The 18,533-nt window shown below is 36.2% G+C and overlaps 2 protein-coding genes across 8 annotated transcripts in view; one reads left to right on the top strand and one right to left on the bottom strand.

The window, feature by feature from the left end:
* LOC127482463 (uncharacterized) overlaps positions 1-18,533 on the top strand; it is a 225,693-nt gene that overhangs the window by 149,237 nt on the left and 57,923 nt on the right. The gene's annotated exons all lie outside the window — the stretch shown is intronic.
* TERT (telomerase reverse transcriptase) overlaps positions 360-18,533 on the bottom strand; it is a 31,544-nt gene continuing 13,370 nt past the window's right edge. For 2 of the 7 annotated variants that reach the window (XM_051812672.1, XM_051812678.1), the window contains exons 6-16: positions 18,021-18,182; positions 17,543-17,638; positions 15,528-15,613; positions 13,021-13,134; positions 11,207-11,278; positions 9,161-9,346; positions 7,500-7,626; positions 7,154-7,215; positions 5,347-5,471; positions 4,859-4,996; positions 362-1,316 (exon numbers count right to left, since the gene is read on the bottom strand). In XM_051812672.1, coding sequence (XP_051668632.1) covers positions 1,213-1,316; positions 4,859-4,996; positions 5,347-5,471; positions 7,154-7,215; positions 7,500-7,626; positions 9,161-9,346; positions 11,207-11,278; positions 13,021-13,134; positions 15,528-15,613; positions 17,543-17,638; positions 18,021-18,182 — 1,272 coding nt within the window. In that variant the 3' untranslated portion in view covers positions 362-1,212. Of the gene's footprint in view, positions 1,317-4,372; positions 4,392-4,858; positions 4,997-5,346; positions 5,472-7,153; positions 7,216-7,457; positions 7,627-9,160; positions 9,347-10,399; positions 10,573-11,206; positions 11,279-13,020; positions 13,135-15,527; positions 15,614-17,542; positions 17,639-18,020; positions 18,183-18,533 lie in introns of those variants that run through there. The other 5 variants (XM_051812674.1, XM_051812673.1, XM_051812675.1 and 2 more) reach the window with 5 other exon arrangements.

Raw genomic sequence — 18,533 nt, 5'->3', positions numbered from 1 at the left:
CTCCCTCACACCAGTATCACTGCAGACCATTGTGGGGCACAGGAGTGTTTAGATGTTTGAGCTGCTGGCTGAGAAGCAACTGGGTTGTTCTTCATCTCTAGTAGGAACAATTATTTATGCCTTTTTTATTTTTATTTTAACAGTGCCACTTTTTAGAAAGAAAAAACCAAACCTGTATGACTGGTTGTACATTTTGAACTGAGTTGTGATATTAATGGAGAGATTGCAATATGGCAAATCAGCTTCTAGGACTTGTGTTGCCAGTCCCTGTGTGGTGGTCTGCCAGGGATGAGACTTCCATGACTTCTTGGGGCAACCTGTTCCAGTGTCTCGTCTCTCTCACAGTAAAGAATTTCCTCCTTATATCTAATGTAAACCTACTCTCTTTCAGTTTAAAGCCATCCCCCTTGTCCTATCACTATATGTCCTTGTAAAAAGGTTGTTTTTTTTTATAGAGGCAAAGATAAACCTAAATAAAAAACAGTAAATGCAAACAGAAGAACAATATATGTGGTATGTTTTCTAATCAAGAACTTCTGTTTTGTCGGTATAAATGCACCAGCATTGTTCCATATAACACTGTATTAAAAATATCACCAAGGATTCAAAATATATAAAACATGCACTAAAAAAATCCAGTCTGGACAGTGAAATTTTGTCATATACTAGCTGTGACCTCCAAAGCATAACATTTCCAGCCTGTGCATCTTGCTAGCTAATGCCATGGAATGCACTTGCCCTGTGAAGGTAACTGTTTTTCATGACATAACCCAGCTGGGCAGAATATTAAAGATTACTATAAAATAAAGGCACTGGAAATAAGTATGTGTTATTGCAATTAACCAGGCACTTTATTATAAAATAGCCTGCAACACAGAGAAGTAAAGAACAGTCCTTCAAAACAACTCACTGAAACATGAAAGTACATAATTTTGTACAGAACATTATTAATTTCTTCATCAAGAGGATGGGAATCACTGCATGAAACCAAGTAAATTACTTCAAATAGCCTGTGAATTTAAAACAAAAAAAAACACAAACAAGAAGGTACTAACAAATTGTGTATTCTTCTTAAGTCCTTGTATGGTATCCGAACTTCTGAACAAAGTTGATTTTGGTCCACTCTATCAAAACAAACTAGAGAGAAAAGTCACCTAAAGCCATAGCATTTATTTTCAAACCTGAAAAAATTATAAAATAAATATCAATCTGTTAGTCCAGGATAGTTTTGAAATCTTGACAAAGAGACGGTTCTGTCACTGTCTTCAGTAGTGCCATAGTATCCTTTGAGATCTTCCTGAATAGTTGCATCTTACCTACCAAAACATCAGAAGTAATTCATCATAAGTGCAAGTAACTATCAATTGTTGTTTGGGGAAAATACTAATGAAGTAATGAAATCAATAATAGCTAAATCCAATTAAAAAGTTGAAACATCTGGAATATGGGGATAAAAAAAGCTGAAATAAAATGTTACCACTCTTCTACCTTTAAATAAGGCTAATAAATAAAAAGACTGAAAATTGTACATGAAAATATTAAAAAAGAAAACCAAGGAGCAAATTCCTCCTACTTTCATTTCTTGTAACACTACTTTGTTTGGATTTGAGAACTTCATTAAATATTTTTGAAAAGTATAAGACCATTTATTCAATAACTTTATCCACCAAAAAAGGCCTTCTGTCAAACCACAGTTACTTTGAAAGACCCTGTTTTAAACAATGCTAAGGACAAGGGACAGGTCCTTATCTGTCGCAGGAAAGTATTCCCAAACTGTTTCTTTTCCCCTCTACTTTCAGATATGTCATTGCCTATGCCTGGAACTGACATATGCAAAAAAGATTAAAAAAAATAAAATCATGTGGAAAATGCACCTTTTGCTATAAGACTGGAAACAGTAATTCTCCCCGCTGTGTTTCCATGCAGGAGAAGAGAGGTTAACTGGAAAGCCACCCTTATGGTGGAAAATACTGAAGACTAAATGAGATTATCAGGAATTAATTTTTTATAGGAGAACATAACAGTTTGAAACACAGAAGGTCAGTGAATGCCCCATCAACAGAATTACAGGCAGTAAAAAGGACTTTTTAAAGATTAGGAGGGACACGTAAAATCCTAGCAACAGTTTAAGTCCATCACCTAAACAGAGTCAGCAAAATTGTCAATGGTGCAGAAAGGCAGGAGTGCTCAGTAAACATTTGTCCTTTACTTGGAAAGGAGACAAATGATGTATTTATATCTTATCATGATAAAGAAAGACTCTTGCTCCTTTCCCTGCTGGTAATAATAGGAGAGATGTTAAACAGTAACTATGTTTTAAATACTTAACTCTGAAGAATGATGACAACTCGTACTGACAAGCCCCTGAAGCTCATATTTAAAAGGTTTGGGAATTGGGGGAAGAACCTCCTCCCCAAAACCTATGAGCTTGGTATTAATTTCCTGTGGAGAGTAATGGAAAGGCATGTGCAGGGACACAAAAACCCCCATGTTTATAAAAATTACTATCAACAATATGATCTTACAGGGGTAATAGGTTTTATACAGCCAATACAAACTCAAAAATGACAACAAAAAAATGTAGCTGTTAAGTCAACACAGGGGCTATTACCAGCCTTGGTTATCCTGTGCTACAGATTATTCTACCGCACTGAGCTAACTTTACAGGACCACACCTGAGTTAGTGACTTCCCTGTCATGACTATTCCAACATCTACACATGCTACCTGATTTCCAGAAGTAAGACAAAAAATTTTGTCTTACTTTCACAGTAGAAATGAGTCAATGCCTGCTAATTGTTTAGGTAGCTATGAAGCAAAGATCTCTAAACCCTTGACCTTTCAGCAGTTTACCTGAAGTCTCAGACATTTACAAAAGAAACTGGGCCCTGTAGATAAAAAGACTGCGTTGTCTTGACACTGTGGATGTGATGAACAGATTCTGCCTTAGATAAGGTAAGATTTATGAAAGAATAGCTGGAAATTACTCTTTTCAAGAAAACATCACCACTAACTTTCTACTGACCTTTGGACTTTTCCTGCTCCACCTCCACAATACTCAGCAAGTAGAGTGTTAATAGGCTTTCCAGGAATTTAGGAAGAAGGATGATTCCATTTCTCAGGGGCAATTCTCACTGCCAGAGAAGCCAACTGATAGATGGTCAGCCTTCCCTCTTTCCCTTCTTGGGCTAGAAACTGTGCACACAGGCTTGGACCACACGCAAGTTTCAGGTCAGTACTGCAGTTAGGCAGGCAGCTGTATGGGTACAGCAGAAGGAGCCTAGTGACAACCACTATTCCCACTAGGGAAACTGCACCTTACTTCCCAGCCCATTTTCCCTGCCACTTGTGGTGGGGGGGTTCTGTGGAGGGCAGAAACCACTTTTATGGCAGATGCATGCAGCCATGGAAGACAAGATTCTACTGAGCAATAACGCTGCCTGGGGCTGCGCCCTCACCCTGAAGGTACTGTCAGATTCAATAGTAAAGCATGCACAGAGAAAGATGAGGGAGCTTTGGTTTGGATTGTGGTCTGCCAGTCAAAGATCCCAAGAGCAAAACATTCTTCATTAAAGACGAAAACTCAAATGTGCCCTATATGGATCTTGGAGAAGTGAGGCAGCTCCCATAGAAGCCATTGTCCTACAGGGTATGACTACTGCATTCCCTGCTTAGTTTTTCAGTTCCTGCCCTCTCCAAGTGAAGCAAGTAGCCACCCCTGGTACTTCTCTGCAGCAGTAACCAGACATGGGGCCTCTGGTTTTGGTGTCAGTGAGTAACTCAGAGAAGGACCTTCTCTGGGAGAGGCTGCTGGAGTTCTGCTCCATACAGAAAGTCCATAGCTGTCAAGAACATGGCTGGTAGAATCTCAATCAAGTCTGTTTCCTGTCAAAGTTTAAGTGACATCTTGATACATTCACACTGCACCACCAAAAATCAGACTGTGCACTCAGGCATTGCTGCAAGCCTTTGATCTGGGAAGAAAATGCTTCCTTTCAAAAGGAGAACTGCTCTCCTTTGGGGGCACTGGTCCTCAGTACAGGTATCAAAGTAAGCTTATGATACATTTCAAATCAAATAGATGTTATTCCAGAATGAGACTGAAGAATTTCTCAGTATTGTATAATAAAACTGCCCAAGCAATGACTCATTCAGAGTCAGCATTGAGAGTCTGGCCTTCAGCACAGCTAAATTCATCAACAGTACTGAACTGCTTCAGGAAAACCTCCTGCTGTTCACTTTTAGCATCTTAGAACTGAAAATTCTATTATTTCTGTGGCTGACCAACGGACAGACCACACAACTGCTTAAGGAGAGAGCTCCCCAGAAGCCAGGGACACAGACAGCTTCTTTACCAAGTAGAAGTGTCAGAAGGATGCCAACACCACAACTCTGTAAGAATACAGGACATGAAGTGCAGTCAGTGTTTCTGTTTCAAAGTGACCCCAGTGACACTTTTTGGTAAAAGTTTAAATTGTCAGAGGAGCTTATTTAGTTGCCAGTTAATCTACATTTTTAAAAATCGGAGCCTGAGCATTTGTATTTCATTTAGTTAAACCTGCTGAGAATGCTTATATGATTACCTCAATCTTATTAAGCCTTCTGAACTGCACAAACTTATTAAGTGCCAAGCATCAAGAACTGTCCTGTAAGGACAAGGCTCTAGAACACGCAGTGCTGAAAAACATACCATTTTAATTTGCCTACTTATCCTTAGTAAATTTGATTAAAATCAGAAAGCATATTAATGTACATTTTATAACAACATTTTACGATGAGAAAATTTGAAAAATCCATTACTTGCCAATATTTATTAAAAATAACCTTAGATAAAACTGTAAAAATAGTTGAATACTTACAGATTTTTAAGGGCGTTAGCAGGCATTTGTAAACAACTTTGTGATTTGACAGTTTGACAATGAAGGCATGGTAGCAGAGCCATTCTGCTGCCTCAGAAGGGAACATGTCAGATGCACCTTTGTTATCTAAAGCAATCCCTAGAGACAGAACAGGAAAATAATGTCACTGAAAACGATGAGCATCAGGAAGAATGTCTGATCTCTCCTCTTTTTCTGTAAAACTACTTCAAGACTTTTTACTAAAGACCTATTTAGTCAATGATACTGCTCTTAGGCCAGCAGAAAACTAAAAACTAAAGCCTGAATCTCAATCTTCAGAAAACTGAGTTTAAGAAGAAAAATGGACTGTGATTCTTATCATACACTCCATATTTTTCATTCCTGATCTTTATCTAAAAATTACATTATCAGACTGCACATTCAAGATGCTTCATTTGTCTAAAAAAACCCCCAAAACCAAATACTTCATTGTCATTAACAACCTATACCTGCATTTTTTGCTTTCAGGATGCCATAGCAGCATGACGCAGTCTCAGAGATGATCCTTAGGAAGAAATAAGGATTTTTTCTAACTTGCTGGTTGAATGGAAGTTGGAGAACACAGGCATGGAACCTGTTCACAAAAACCAGCCTATTTAATCAAAAGTCATTTGCGATTTCAAGTGCAACTATGATTACATACCTTAGGCACTACACAACATTTAAAAGCACCCAACAGTCTTTAGCTATATCAACACTGTTACCATATGACACCTCTCCCAGATATACACATTTCTGGAGTGTCGGACGCACAGGATATTTGTTTCTAGGTTTTATGCTGAATGAAGATCTTGAAGCCATCTGCCTTGGTAATAGAATTCTCTTCTGAGGACAACAACTGTCTTATGTGCAGGGAAAAATAAACTACACATCGTCACCAATTCCATATCACAGACCATGCCATCCACATGAAAGAGTTTGAGAGGAAATAAAAGCAAAGGAAAATTCCACAACAAATTCTGTTCAGGTATTCAGGAAAACAGAGTTCCAAATGATGTGGTGTTCCAGAGACCAGGATACTACCTATTTTGTGTATTTGGAAGCCAATTCTACAGAAGTTATTTGTATCATATGCCTCTTTACACCTGTTTGAAAATACTTTAAAATTGCTGACTTTTTTTCCCCCTTTTTTTTCTTCAGACTCCGGCATTATAATCCTGCTTATGTGAATATAGCCAATTAAAATGCTGACTTTTAATTATTCAACAATGTATATACTTTTTCATTAAATTAGTGTATTGCAATCAGTTTAAAAAATTCTGACATTTTCAAATATTTAAAGCTGCATTGAGGTCTCTGGATGAAGTAACCTGACATGCAGCTGTAGACAGTTTTTAAAATAAGATATAAAGACCATTGTTAGAATGGTACCCTAAAAGCATACAGAAGTAACTAAGTAATCATATCCAACATCAGAAAAAAACCATAAGTCACTCAACACAAAAGTTTGACACATTGGTGCTGTACTAGACAAACCCAATTACACTTCTTGGACAAAGAATACAGTTTGAATATAGATCAAGACGATTTTAAGAACAAAACTAAAATGTCACTTCCTAACAAGTACGAGCCTAGCAAAAGATCTGTTAAAACAATAAAAAAAATTACTTTCTGTTGCCAATCATTCAAAGTTTTCAATGCACAGAGTTTAGTATTTTCTCCCAACCTGCTTATCAGTTTTAATTTCTCTCCGTTATCTTTGTTTATCATTTCCTCTGCTGATCAAGACCAGCCCACAGCGACCAAGATACTACAAGCTAAGGAGCAATTAAGACATTATCAGCAGGTAAGAAACTGCAGTTAACTTGGTAGAATGAAACCTCACTTTACCTAGTTATACTGGCCAAAGTTCTATATGAATTTAATAGATACGAAGTTCTAAATATAAACTGATTAATATTTAACTGGTCTAAATATAAAATGGTTAATAACGCTTCCTGTCATACTCCTGAAGCAAAACAAACTGGTTTTCTTGGAGTCAGTTGTCAATACCAAGAGATATTGAAAATCTACTTAGTGAAATATCACTTCAACACACACATCAATATAATCCTGTATCCTAAATCTAATACTCTTACTTAAGAAGTGTTGAAACAAGAATAACTTGACTTGCTACAGATATTTACTAATGCACAGATTACACATATATATACACAGCACATTTATATGACACACTTTTTTCTAATCCACAGCTCCTCCGTGTGTTAAGAAAGAGTAATGAAATATTGACAGTTACTACAGAAGACCGTGACTCACCTGTAAGCCTGAAGTAAAAATATCTTGTAAATGTTAATGAGAACTGTTCTAAGGCTGTTGATCTAGAACAGAACAGAAACAGAACCTTAAGAATATTTTAGTGTCATAATAGGACTTGTTGAAGATCTAGATAAAAAACATTTCATGCTAAACTTCAAAAATTTCTTTTATGCAACTAAGTTAGCAGGCTCAGTTCTGGAAGACCCTACAATATAGTTGATGTCAACAGTCCCAAATTATACGGATTACCTCTTAAAATAAACTCTTTATGTTACAACTCAAAGCAGTTTTAATGCTCTTCATCCATAATCACAATATTTCCAAACATCCATTTTCATATTCTCACCTGTAAATCAAGAAATAAACAATGACATTTCAGTTTGAGGACTGCAATCAGTTTGTGTTTCATGTTTTTCCCAGCTGTTCTACTTGAATTGAAGGAAAGACTTGATCTGATAGAAGTATAGGAGTAACTAGAAAAAAAAAAGAAAAAAAAGTAGTTAAACTCCATGGGTCAATAGACTATATTAAATTCTGTAAAGTAAGCCTCATTTAACTTCCCACGTTACAGAGATTCCTGCTAATCAACGAGCCAGTAGCTAAAAGATGGTCATAACTAAATTCAGTGTTGAAAAAGACTAGACACTGTGGCTTTAAGGGTATTACCTAAGGAACAGCTTCAATACCTCAGGGCTGAATAACTCACCCTGCTAAAAAAAAGCCAAACCAATAACCTTAAACACAAACAAAATGTATCTCTAAAACACATAGTCTAGCCAGAGTATTATTAATTACTCCAGTGACAATAAGGTTATAATCTAGGATCCATGCAATGCAGGATCTTAGGCTTGAAGCCATCGCAGTTGCTGGAACAATACCAGCGTTCCAGTTACTTAAGTCAAGCTTATCAAAAGCAAGGTAGTCCTTGTAACAAACACCATGGTGGACTTGGCAGTCCTGGGTTAATGGTTGGATTTGATGATCTTAAAGGTCTTTTCCAACATAAACAATTCTATGATTTTATGATTCTGATTAGTGTCTCCAAGACCAGTAGCGCCGATGCCATTTATCAACATAAACTGTTTCTTTCAGAAACACAGCTAGTGAATAAATCTCTTTGGCTGCTGGTTTTAGTCCTTTGCTATGGAAAATCAGCTCATACAAATTCCTTTCCTACACTGACCAAGCTTTTCTGTTTAGGAAGACTACTGAAGAACTTTACCATTCAGTTGGTGGAAAACATCCTCCTAGTTTCCCACTTAAATGCATGAAGCGCTGTTTATACTAAAAATGGTCAATAAGGCAGCAATATTACGCTTGAGTTTAAACAGTTCTTTCTTTTCAATCTTTAGCAAATGTCTAATGTCACCTCTAGTAGTCCATGTAAAGGGTCTACAGAGCTTTTTAGTAGGATACATTGTCCTGTCTTGAGTTCTATGCCACTTCAAGCTGTTTTGTGTAGATAGTCAAGAAGTTAACTCTCCCCTACACTACCATCTGAAGGGAACACCTCTGATGTTGAAAGGATTACTAGTCCCTCCAGTCTATACCAAATTAGTCCCAATCTGTAGCAATCGCAATCCCTATCTCAAGCATAATACTTCCTGCTTCTTTTAGGAAGGTACAAAAAAAAATAATTTCAAAACTATAAATATAGTTATATGACCTCAAGTGCAACACAGTGCATAGTGGTGACAGAAGCTGAACTGAGCTGATTGAATAAACTTTTTCAGAACCATGAGGCCATCATGTGGTATATGCCTTCTGATCACTAGTGAGTTAGCCACATTTGATGGTGTTAATGATATGCACATTCCACCAGGGTGGAATGAAGAAAATAGCAAGCTGTACAACAGAATAAAGTGTTTAGATTACCGTATAAGAATCAGAATTGTAAAATATATTTTGCAGTTAATTCAATTACACCATTCACAAGACACCCTTGTGCCTCTTACACTATGTACAATACACTGTAAAGCTGACACTGGAGTTCACAACTCTATTTACCTGGAGTAATCGCAGTAAACCTCAAGTGTCTGTATATCTAATAATAAACCACACCACGGGATCAAACGACAATCTGGCAGCTGTTTAAATTTGGGACATCCTGGGATATCATCAACAGGAAAATTCACGACTGTCTTATTTGGGTTTATTAAAAAGCCATACTCAGGAATACCTGCTGCTAGAGTCCTAAAACAGACATAAACAGTTAGCCTAACTCTCCCCACAAAAGCAAACAAGATCTAGCAGAAAAAGTCAGAAATCAAAGAATAAAGGGAACCTTTACTCTAGGTTAACTCTAGGTTAAGGAACACAGCTAGAAATAAACAAAAGTGAAGATATTAGAGGTAAATACATATATAAAATAAACTTTAGGATAATGGAGAAGAAATTTCACAGATTAATGCAAATATCACAGATTAATGCAAATTAAGCACTTCAGCCATGAAACATTTGAGACAAGCTGCATAAACCACACTCACAGAAACCACTGAGATCATAATCACTGGAAAAAGACAGATAAGAGTTATTGCTTTTGAAAGTTAACAAAACAAAAGAGAACCCATATAACAGTAACCTCATTTATTTGATGACAGGTTTTGAACTTAGTGGAGAAAGTTTCCCCTAAGGATGTTTTCATTGGCAGAATGCCTGCTGATTATCTACCCCTACTGGATTAGTGGTGTCATGGACAAGCAGTAATTTGTCTTACTTGGCAATGTACTTATGTGCAGGCTTCGTCCTTTTAAAGAGTGAGAGGAAGAAGTAGGCTCTTCTTCTTGGGGTGCCATAGTTGTAATGCTGTCTCCTCATAATTAATTTACTGAGTCCCCATGTTGCAATACTACACTAGACAAAACTGTTACTACTCCATTTGTGGCATAGAGTTCATAGGATCTGTAAGCAGTTCTGGAAAACTCTCACAGAAGAGGTTGCTTCTCTACAGAAAATAACACAGATGGTGCAGAAGTTGATATAGAACAAAGGTGCAGGTAACTTCAAAGGGCAAGTAGGACAACATCTGCAATGCTACTGCAAATGACATTGTGTTGAAAACATACTATAAAGATTATTAGCTTGAGACACCCCCTGCCTCTTAGTTCAGTTTATAATTTCCAGAACTGCAAACCCACAGATCCCTAGAAATTTCTTTCTGTTCTGATAAGGAGATGAGGATAAATGAAGTCTTAAAAGTACATTGTCCACTATTTCGTACAATTTATACTTCAATCTGTACTTAACTGATTCCTCCATCACATTTCAGGTTCACAAGACAGCTGCATCTTTCTCACTATTGAAAAGCATGATGCAACTGACTGCTTTGCAGATCCTAAGCTTCAAGACCTGTCCTTTGGATCCATTACATTGGCTTTGGCATCAGCAGAACTCTCCTTGGATTGACTGTACACTCCTACCTACGGTAAGCAGGAACCTCTTTTGGGTTTTAAAAGAAATTTTAAAGAAATTTAAAAGAATTTTAAAAGAAAAGGTAGTTCTGAAGCACTCTACAGAATTACTGGTTTAAAACTTCTGTGTGAACTGCATGCTGCCATGCTATTGGTATCTTCAGATACTCATCATGGAATGTTAATGACCAGAAAATTCTTAGCAATATTGGATCAGACAAAAGTTGCACTCTTTCCCAGGGAACAGAAAGTAGCAGCACATCTGCTCAATAAAAATATTTTAGGAATATAAATACGATATCTTCAAAATTTGAGGGAAATTGGTCTTAAAAGACACCTGTCAGCTGCTTTGGTTACTAGTGCACTACTAATTTTTGCTGGAAGCTCCATCAATGTCAGTAGGTAGGTCCCTAATTTAAACTTCAGCATCTGAGCTGCAACAGATTGTAAGCTGGCTATCAAGAATGCAGCTATTAGGATTCTTCCCAAGCACAAGCTTACACTAAGTAAGGACTCCAAAACAGCCCTTGACTGTTAACTCATAAAACAAATACACCTATATGCATAAGCATGTATAAAGACTAAAAAGAATTATGTAAAAGGTGTTAATGCTTATTACTTTAAAGACTGTCTAATAGCATACCTTAGAAAAGTTCTTGCCTGCGATAAATGGGGTGTAACCAGCAAAAAGTCATCAATGAGACGTATTAGGACTCTGTAATCAAGAAGAAACTGATATCAGATTTTTTAATATGTAATCCTTTCAAATTTTTGTCATACTCTTTAGAGCAACAATGTGCCCATTTTAATTCACAAGATGGTAGAGGCCAATATGATCTCCAAATCCAGACTTATGAAGAAATTCTCAGTTCTGTTTCTTTCCTAAATATAAATTTAAAAAAAAAAAAGTAAAGGGACTGGCTACATGAAACATGAAGGAATTTACAGCACACAAGCCATTCCACAATAGCTCCCCTGGATGCAGAGTTGCACACTTTTCCAAGGCAGAATTTGCATTATCTTAATCTATAAGACAAGAAAAAGAGGTAAAAGACCAGGTATATGGTATTTTCAAGAAGAAACCAGATTCTTGATGGGCTCTAATTCTTTATCTTTGTTTACCATATAATAACTTGATGTAAAACATACTGCCATCTACCACTATAAAGGCTGGAATTTTTTTTCCAACAGAATTAAGACCCCAAGCATGCCCATATTTTTCTGATAAATCCTGCCTAGCAGATCACAGAAGCTCTGGAGATGATCTTGTAAAGTCTCCCCTTCAAAGCAAGAGTATTGTCACCACTATGATCAGATCAGCTGTGCCTTTGCCTACCCAAGTCAATAGCCACATTATTCTTTTGACTTAAAGGATAAAGAAAATTATCAAAATCATTCAACAGGTACCTAAGCAGCATTCTAAAATCTGTTTTTTATAAAACCAGCTGCAACATTAAGGAGTGCATTCCTCTAAATCAGTTTCATAATTTCAGTTTCATAAACAATATCCTTTGAAAGCAATAGACAACTGTTCAGACTCATCACAGAATCCCAGGGCCTGTAAGAACTCTACTAGTTTTGTAGGGATATGTTTAAAATTCTGAGATTTTCCACTGCCCAGTGAGCCTCCCAGGAAGAAATAGCAGACAGATGCACTTATCTGGAGTATTCCTACACAATTCTCAGTTTCTTTTTTCTTTCTTAGGATGGAATTCGCAGCAATGAAGGGAGATGTCTGAACACAGATAGGTTTCAGGGTCTAGTTCATGCCTAAATACCCTGATCTGGGATTCAGTTTTACCTCCAGTTCACATGGAGGGAAAAGGGACCCCAATATTTTTAGAGATAATAAAGAGGTAAAGCTTTTATATCAAGCTCCTAAGAAGCAAGCACATGCAGGGCACAAAGACTGAGAAGATTTACCAAGAATCACACAGGCCTTCAAACAAGAACCAACACCCTTCATAAAAAGTCTACAATAGAGCTGTGTCCTATGTTAAGATTTACACACAGTGGATTGGAAAGCCAGCAGGCAGAACTCGGGAGTATCAGAAAGCCTGTAACAAACATTGCATCTTGTTTGAGGTCAAAAGACCACAGATGATGTGGGAATGAGCGTGGCAGAACCATAAACTTCTTAGATGTACAAAACCAACTTGTCGGACTCTCTACAGCATCCCTAATACAGTTCTCTTTGTAGGAATAATTCTCCTACCAAAGATACGGTAAAGCTTCTTTTCAGCACTTTTCCTCCTAATCTTATGACAAAAAGGGAAATTGCCACACAAAATAACCACAGTTTCACTGAAGCTGCAGAGATGTTTGTGGGCACCACACTCCTAATGAAGAGTTGGAAATTCTTGAAATTGAAAGTTAAACTTCGGAGAAAATTACTAATGCATATACTACATATTCATATGTATACATATAACAGAGCACAGAACAAAGCATCCCTACCCATCCTGCTGCACTCCACAGAGCAATTTGTTTTCCATGTCTCCATAGCATAAGCTGCAAAGTAAGGTTGACAAAATGGAGCCCTGTGGAATTCCACAGCACTGTAAGTAGTACCTAGTAAAAAATAAAAGAAAACAAAAAATCAAGACATGCAACAAGATCACAATAGCCATTAAATATTTTTTATTTCAAGTGTAACATATGTTTCAATAAGAAATACACTACGTTTGCCAGTTAGCCTCACTTATATTTGTTTGTTCTTTCATCTAAGAATCTACATATGGATCTAGAAGCTTAAAGAACGAAAAAACCCCAACTAATACACATATTCCTTTCATATTAACAAACTCTAGGAGACAACTGTCATTAAATGAAAGAAATCTTATAGCTGATCTCAAATCACAATGCCTCCTTCAGCTGCAGAGACAGCCTTCCTTTGAGCTTTTTAATTCTTTATGTTACATCTCACACAGCTTCAAAAGAAGTGTTCTTGTACAAAAAACAAAGTGCTCTGGGTAGATCCTTCAAACTATAATGTATTTATTTTTAATTTTTGCTGAGGTATTTATCTTTTTTTATATTTGCACAGCATGACCGGGCCAAGGAAAATATTTTCATGTGGTTTTTGGTTTTGGTTTGTTTCTTTTGGTGCTTTTTTCCCCCCACAAATAAATATCATTTTAATTTTAGAGAAATTTCTGATGTCTTAGCCCAATAGAGCACGACCTGGTTTTATACATCCCAGCTACACTCTAAATCACATTTATTTCCTCATTTAGCTCCTCAGGAATGAAGCTATATTACTTCTAGTTAGGAAAAATCACTACATCCTGTGAAATGCTAACCTTTATTATTTGTAATTATAGTCAACCTCCCCGCTGCCCTGCTTGAAAAGTTCACTGAAGTTTTCAGTTGTCATTTTTGTTTTGATTTGTTTCTCATGGCTTCAAGGAGTTCACACAGACATAGCAGAGGGAGGTTAATTAATACTTCTACTTTGTTGCTTGTGTACACCCCATAAGACCACACAGAGTAATAGTAATGTATCAAATCTAGATATGATACTAAAGACAAAATCCTCCAAGAACTTGTGCCTTTTCTTGTGCTGGCAGCAACAGAAGGGTTATGCCTCACAAAACACACAGGAATTATTTTCACAACACTTCTTTGAAATAGGGAGATGTTATAATGTCCATTTCAACATTACTACATGAATGGCTTGGTGAAGTTGAACAAAATGAAATTATGCAACTGGATATCAGAGCCACATACTACTTTTGAGCACTGATCTTACCTATGTTTTGAGTCATCTGCAAATTTTCCTAGCAGGAATTTTACTTTTTTACAGACATTTGATGAATGTATCAAATGGTATTCAAAGATTCCTCCTAGGTACCCAGCTCAACAATCAGTATTTTTCTCAAAAACAACAAGTGAACGTTGACTGTGACAGCTTTTTGAGAACCATCAGTTAAAGAGTCTATTCATTCACTAAACTTATCTGCAGTTTTGTTTTTTTTTCTGAACAAATGAGAATAAGCTACTTAAAAGGTGCAAACTCGTTCCAGTACAAACAGTACTTCTTGTTACAGCTTGACCGAACTTAAGTAAGTGTGAAGCTGGCTTTGTCAGACTGTGCTTTCTGTAAAACCAGTCAACTTTCATGAAACACACTGACGTTGGTTAGTCATTCTTAAAGTCATGCCACATCGGCATTCCTGTGATCCTCCCAAAGTGAGTGTAAGCATCAATGCCAGAAAAACCTATAAATGCTCTTCTGTATGCCTGCTTGAAAGCTTTTCTCCCTCTCCCTCAGTCCTTTGAGATTAAGTATTCTAAAATAAAGGTATTTTTTCAAGAGCAAGAAGCTATTCATTCTAATACACCTCACTCTGAATTTACAAATAAAGATCACGTAAGTACTTGCTTTCTAGACATGGTACACATTTGCCACCAACAGGTAAAATGTTAGCACGTAAGCAACACAATAAAGAATCTGCATTACTACCCTCTATAACATCTGATTCTTAATTCTGGAGTTGCCAAATTTTAATTCCTACTGCTATTGCTGTTGATTTTTACTGTAACTTGCCAAATAGGAAAACCATGCAGAAAAGGTTTAATTTTACACTACAGGGAAATGACTAAACAAGGCTTTTGATTGGATGGCACCTTGCTTTTTTTCACCACTGTGGATCCCAACATTTTTAAGTATTTTCCCTTTGAATTACACTTAAAGTCTTAGATCAAGAAGGTTACATATCTATGAAATAATGCATTCTGTGTATAGGTAACATCATCCAGGTGGGAAAGAGAAATTTTATTCAGTATAAATTTGATTCCAAACTCTTCACACTTTTATGGAGTTTAATTTCAAATTAACATGAAATAAAAATCTTTTAAAAATAGCTATCAAAAGTCTCCTGAGCCAATTAAAAGTATCCTTAACAGAAAACAAACAAACAAACCAAGCATGCTATACAAAGAAAAACTAACTTCTTTTTTACCTGTTCCCAATCTCCAGGATGTTGTTATGTATCGTTTGAAGAAAAAAATTAAACATGCTGGTACTTGTCTCATTAAAAGTTAAGCTCTAGAAATGGGACAAAACAAAACAAGATTTGAAACTAAAAATACAGTATAAACTTTGAAGATGCACAGAAATCTTAAAAAAGGTAGACTATAGCAGTTCGAACCTCTAAGTAAATGAAAAAACAAACCCTAAACCCAAGATCTGGATATACATACTAAAAAGTTGCTCACATCCACCAAGTTAATTTTTTGTTGGGTGTTCTTTTTTTGTTTTGCATTAGGAGAAGCTGAATATAACATCTAAACCCACTTTTTAAAGTGCTGGCATATTATATTGGATTATTACAATCTATGAGACCTCGTTCTTTTGGTCAGTTTCTGTCCTGTAGGACAATTTCTGTAACTGTTGTGACTAAGTCAGGATTCCGTTAAGATTTCCCAAGTCTAGATACACCCATTACCAGTTCTGCAAAACACCTACTTTGCCAGATATTACCAATGATTCCATGCATGACTGTCCGCCTAATATTTATGAAGCTTTTTGTGTTAAAAACTGTAAAAAAAATCCATTTAGAAGAGTTTGAATACCTTTAACAATGACTTCATGCAAACTAAAGCAGAATTAATTCCTACTTGCATAGATTAGACAGCAGACAAATGCACCCAACTTCTGACAGAGCCGTACAGAACACCTGGCCTGACATGATACTTTTCTCAGAATACTTTGTTCTTTCAAAATAATGACACACAAATTGTTTTCAAATGTAAAATACTTTGATATAGAATGCTGCTATTCACACAATATCTAGCACAGTTATCTAAATCAAATGTACACTGGAAAAAAGAACAAAACAAAATGTACTTATACATCATCAGAGATCCAGCTAGTTTTCATTTTCATCCATGTACTCATTAGGTTTTCTGCTTTTTGTAGGATCCCGGAATTGTACACCAGCCACACTGTATATTCTACTCCTACGTCCACAGATGCACAAGATCATTTTACTCGTATGTCAGAAATTACCTTATGTCAACCTTGTCATTTTCCACTGGTAGGTTTAGAAAAGAAAAATTTAAAGGGGAATTATTAGCCTGTTAGGAAATACCTTTTTGGTCATCTGCTGCTCAGGTAATCTTGTATGATGTTATTACTATAGGACACTGGGATTCCAAGCAATGAAACGCATTAAGAAACTGAGTATATCACCTACATCTATGCCTTTCTCTGTCATGCTCCTTGCACAGAAGGAAGTCTTGGGAACAAACACTGGCATCCCAAAAATTAAAACAGAAGGATGCTTGCTTCTTACAACAAAGTCGCAGTTGGAGTAAATATAAAATACAGGTAATTTTTAACCATACTTTATTTCATTGAAAGTGAGGAATCTCTTTTAATAAAAACTGTAAGAGTTTCTTATTTTGTGTTGCATTAAATGCTCTAAAGAAGAATTCATTCTTATCAACCTTGGCAGGTAATCTTTGAAATAAGCTCTCTGATGAGGCATAAAATAAGCTCTTAAAAAAAAGTTATCTTTCTATTCTGCGAAGTTTGCTATTCAAGATGCCACATTCTTAGTTACTTGGCTTATAATACATTTTTCTCACTCTCATGTTTTGGAGACAGCAAGTGTTGAAGTCCTTCTTTATTAGATAGTTAATTTCTCACTTGAAAACTCTTACAAGAAACAATGAAGTTAGGAAAAAGAAAACACTGGTTAAAATGAAAGTTTGAGACAACAGTGAGAAAATCTGGGAAAAGTCTAGAAGGACATTTTGTCAGATTTATTGCCTGGAGCACTCCTCCCACTGAACACTGAGAGCCTGTTTTATAAACATCACAGAAGAGATGACAAAAGTCTTTCTACAGAAGGTGCTGGGTAACTAGAAGTGGTGTCACTACATAATATGTACATTCAATCAAAAATCCCAATCTTCTCTAATTCTTCTGTAGCTTTCTTTTCCAGTTGAAAAGAAGCCCCACAATACTTACCTGCTCAACTACTATTGCATTTTGCAATGAGGTAGTCTCCTGAAGATGGGACACAAAATGCTTCATGTCTGGCTTAAAATCCTTGAAAGTAGAAACCTGCATATTTGCATAAATTGTGAAGAAATAAACAACAAAAGCAATAGAAAATTCAATCATAGACTTTTTTATTCAGTGAAGGTCAAAGGGCCAGTTATTTTAAAACAACGATTCTGCTACTGTTAAAATGAAATGTCTCTCTCATAAACCCCTATTTCCACAACACATTTATCTTTATTCTTACTATGAGTGAGTAAAAACTTTAAAAAGTACAGAGAAAAAAGAAGCTTTTCTACCTCTGGAAAATATCAAACACTATTAAAAAAAAGGGTTTATGAAGTATTCAAATTGCAACTATAAAAAGCTAAAACCAGCTACAGATAAAATCTTTCCTTGGACCAAAATATATTTACAGTAAACAGAAGAAATCAGCAAGTCATACATGTCTCCTATAGAGCCTCCTGGCTTTTCCACTTGTGGTAATCATAATCACAGCATAGCGCCGTATGCAGTAGACAGTTCTTTTCTCAGGCTTTAAGATCCGCGAAATCACTTCCACAAGTTTATCATGAGGAATGCTATCATAAGCCCTGGACACATCAGCCTGAAATACAAGAAATATCTTCCATTATGTATTCATCAGTATAGCTGCAAATATTGTGGTAGCATAAAAAAAAGTATATAAGCAAGGCCAAAATATAAATCACATAGGAGTGAAATTACTGCATTATTCAGTCCAAATTTGTGACAAAACAAAACCTCATTGCTTATCTGAAAAATTCTTCCCCACTCATCGATGAGCATTCCTTTATAAGGGATATCCAAACTATCAGTTTTAGCACAATTCAGAAGATGACACCATATGCAGTTGCACTGAACCCTCAATCATTTAAATTAATTTCTCATATTTTTATATGTTTAAATATTTGAAGAAACTTTCCTTGCTATATGATCA

This window comes from Manacus candei, unplaced genomic scaffold (assembly GCF_025592945.1).
Source record: "Manacus candei isolate 608988 ecotype Guabito, Panama unplaced genomic scaffold, ASM2559294v1 h1tg000088l, whole genome shotgun sequence".
Classification (NCBI taxonomy): domain Eukaryota; kingdom Metazoa; phylum Chordata; class Aves; order Passeriformes; family Pipridae; genus Manacus; species Manacus candei.
The sequence above is the reverse complement of the archived record's forward strand: the minus strand, read 5'-3'. Positions and strand labels throughout refer to the sequence as shown.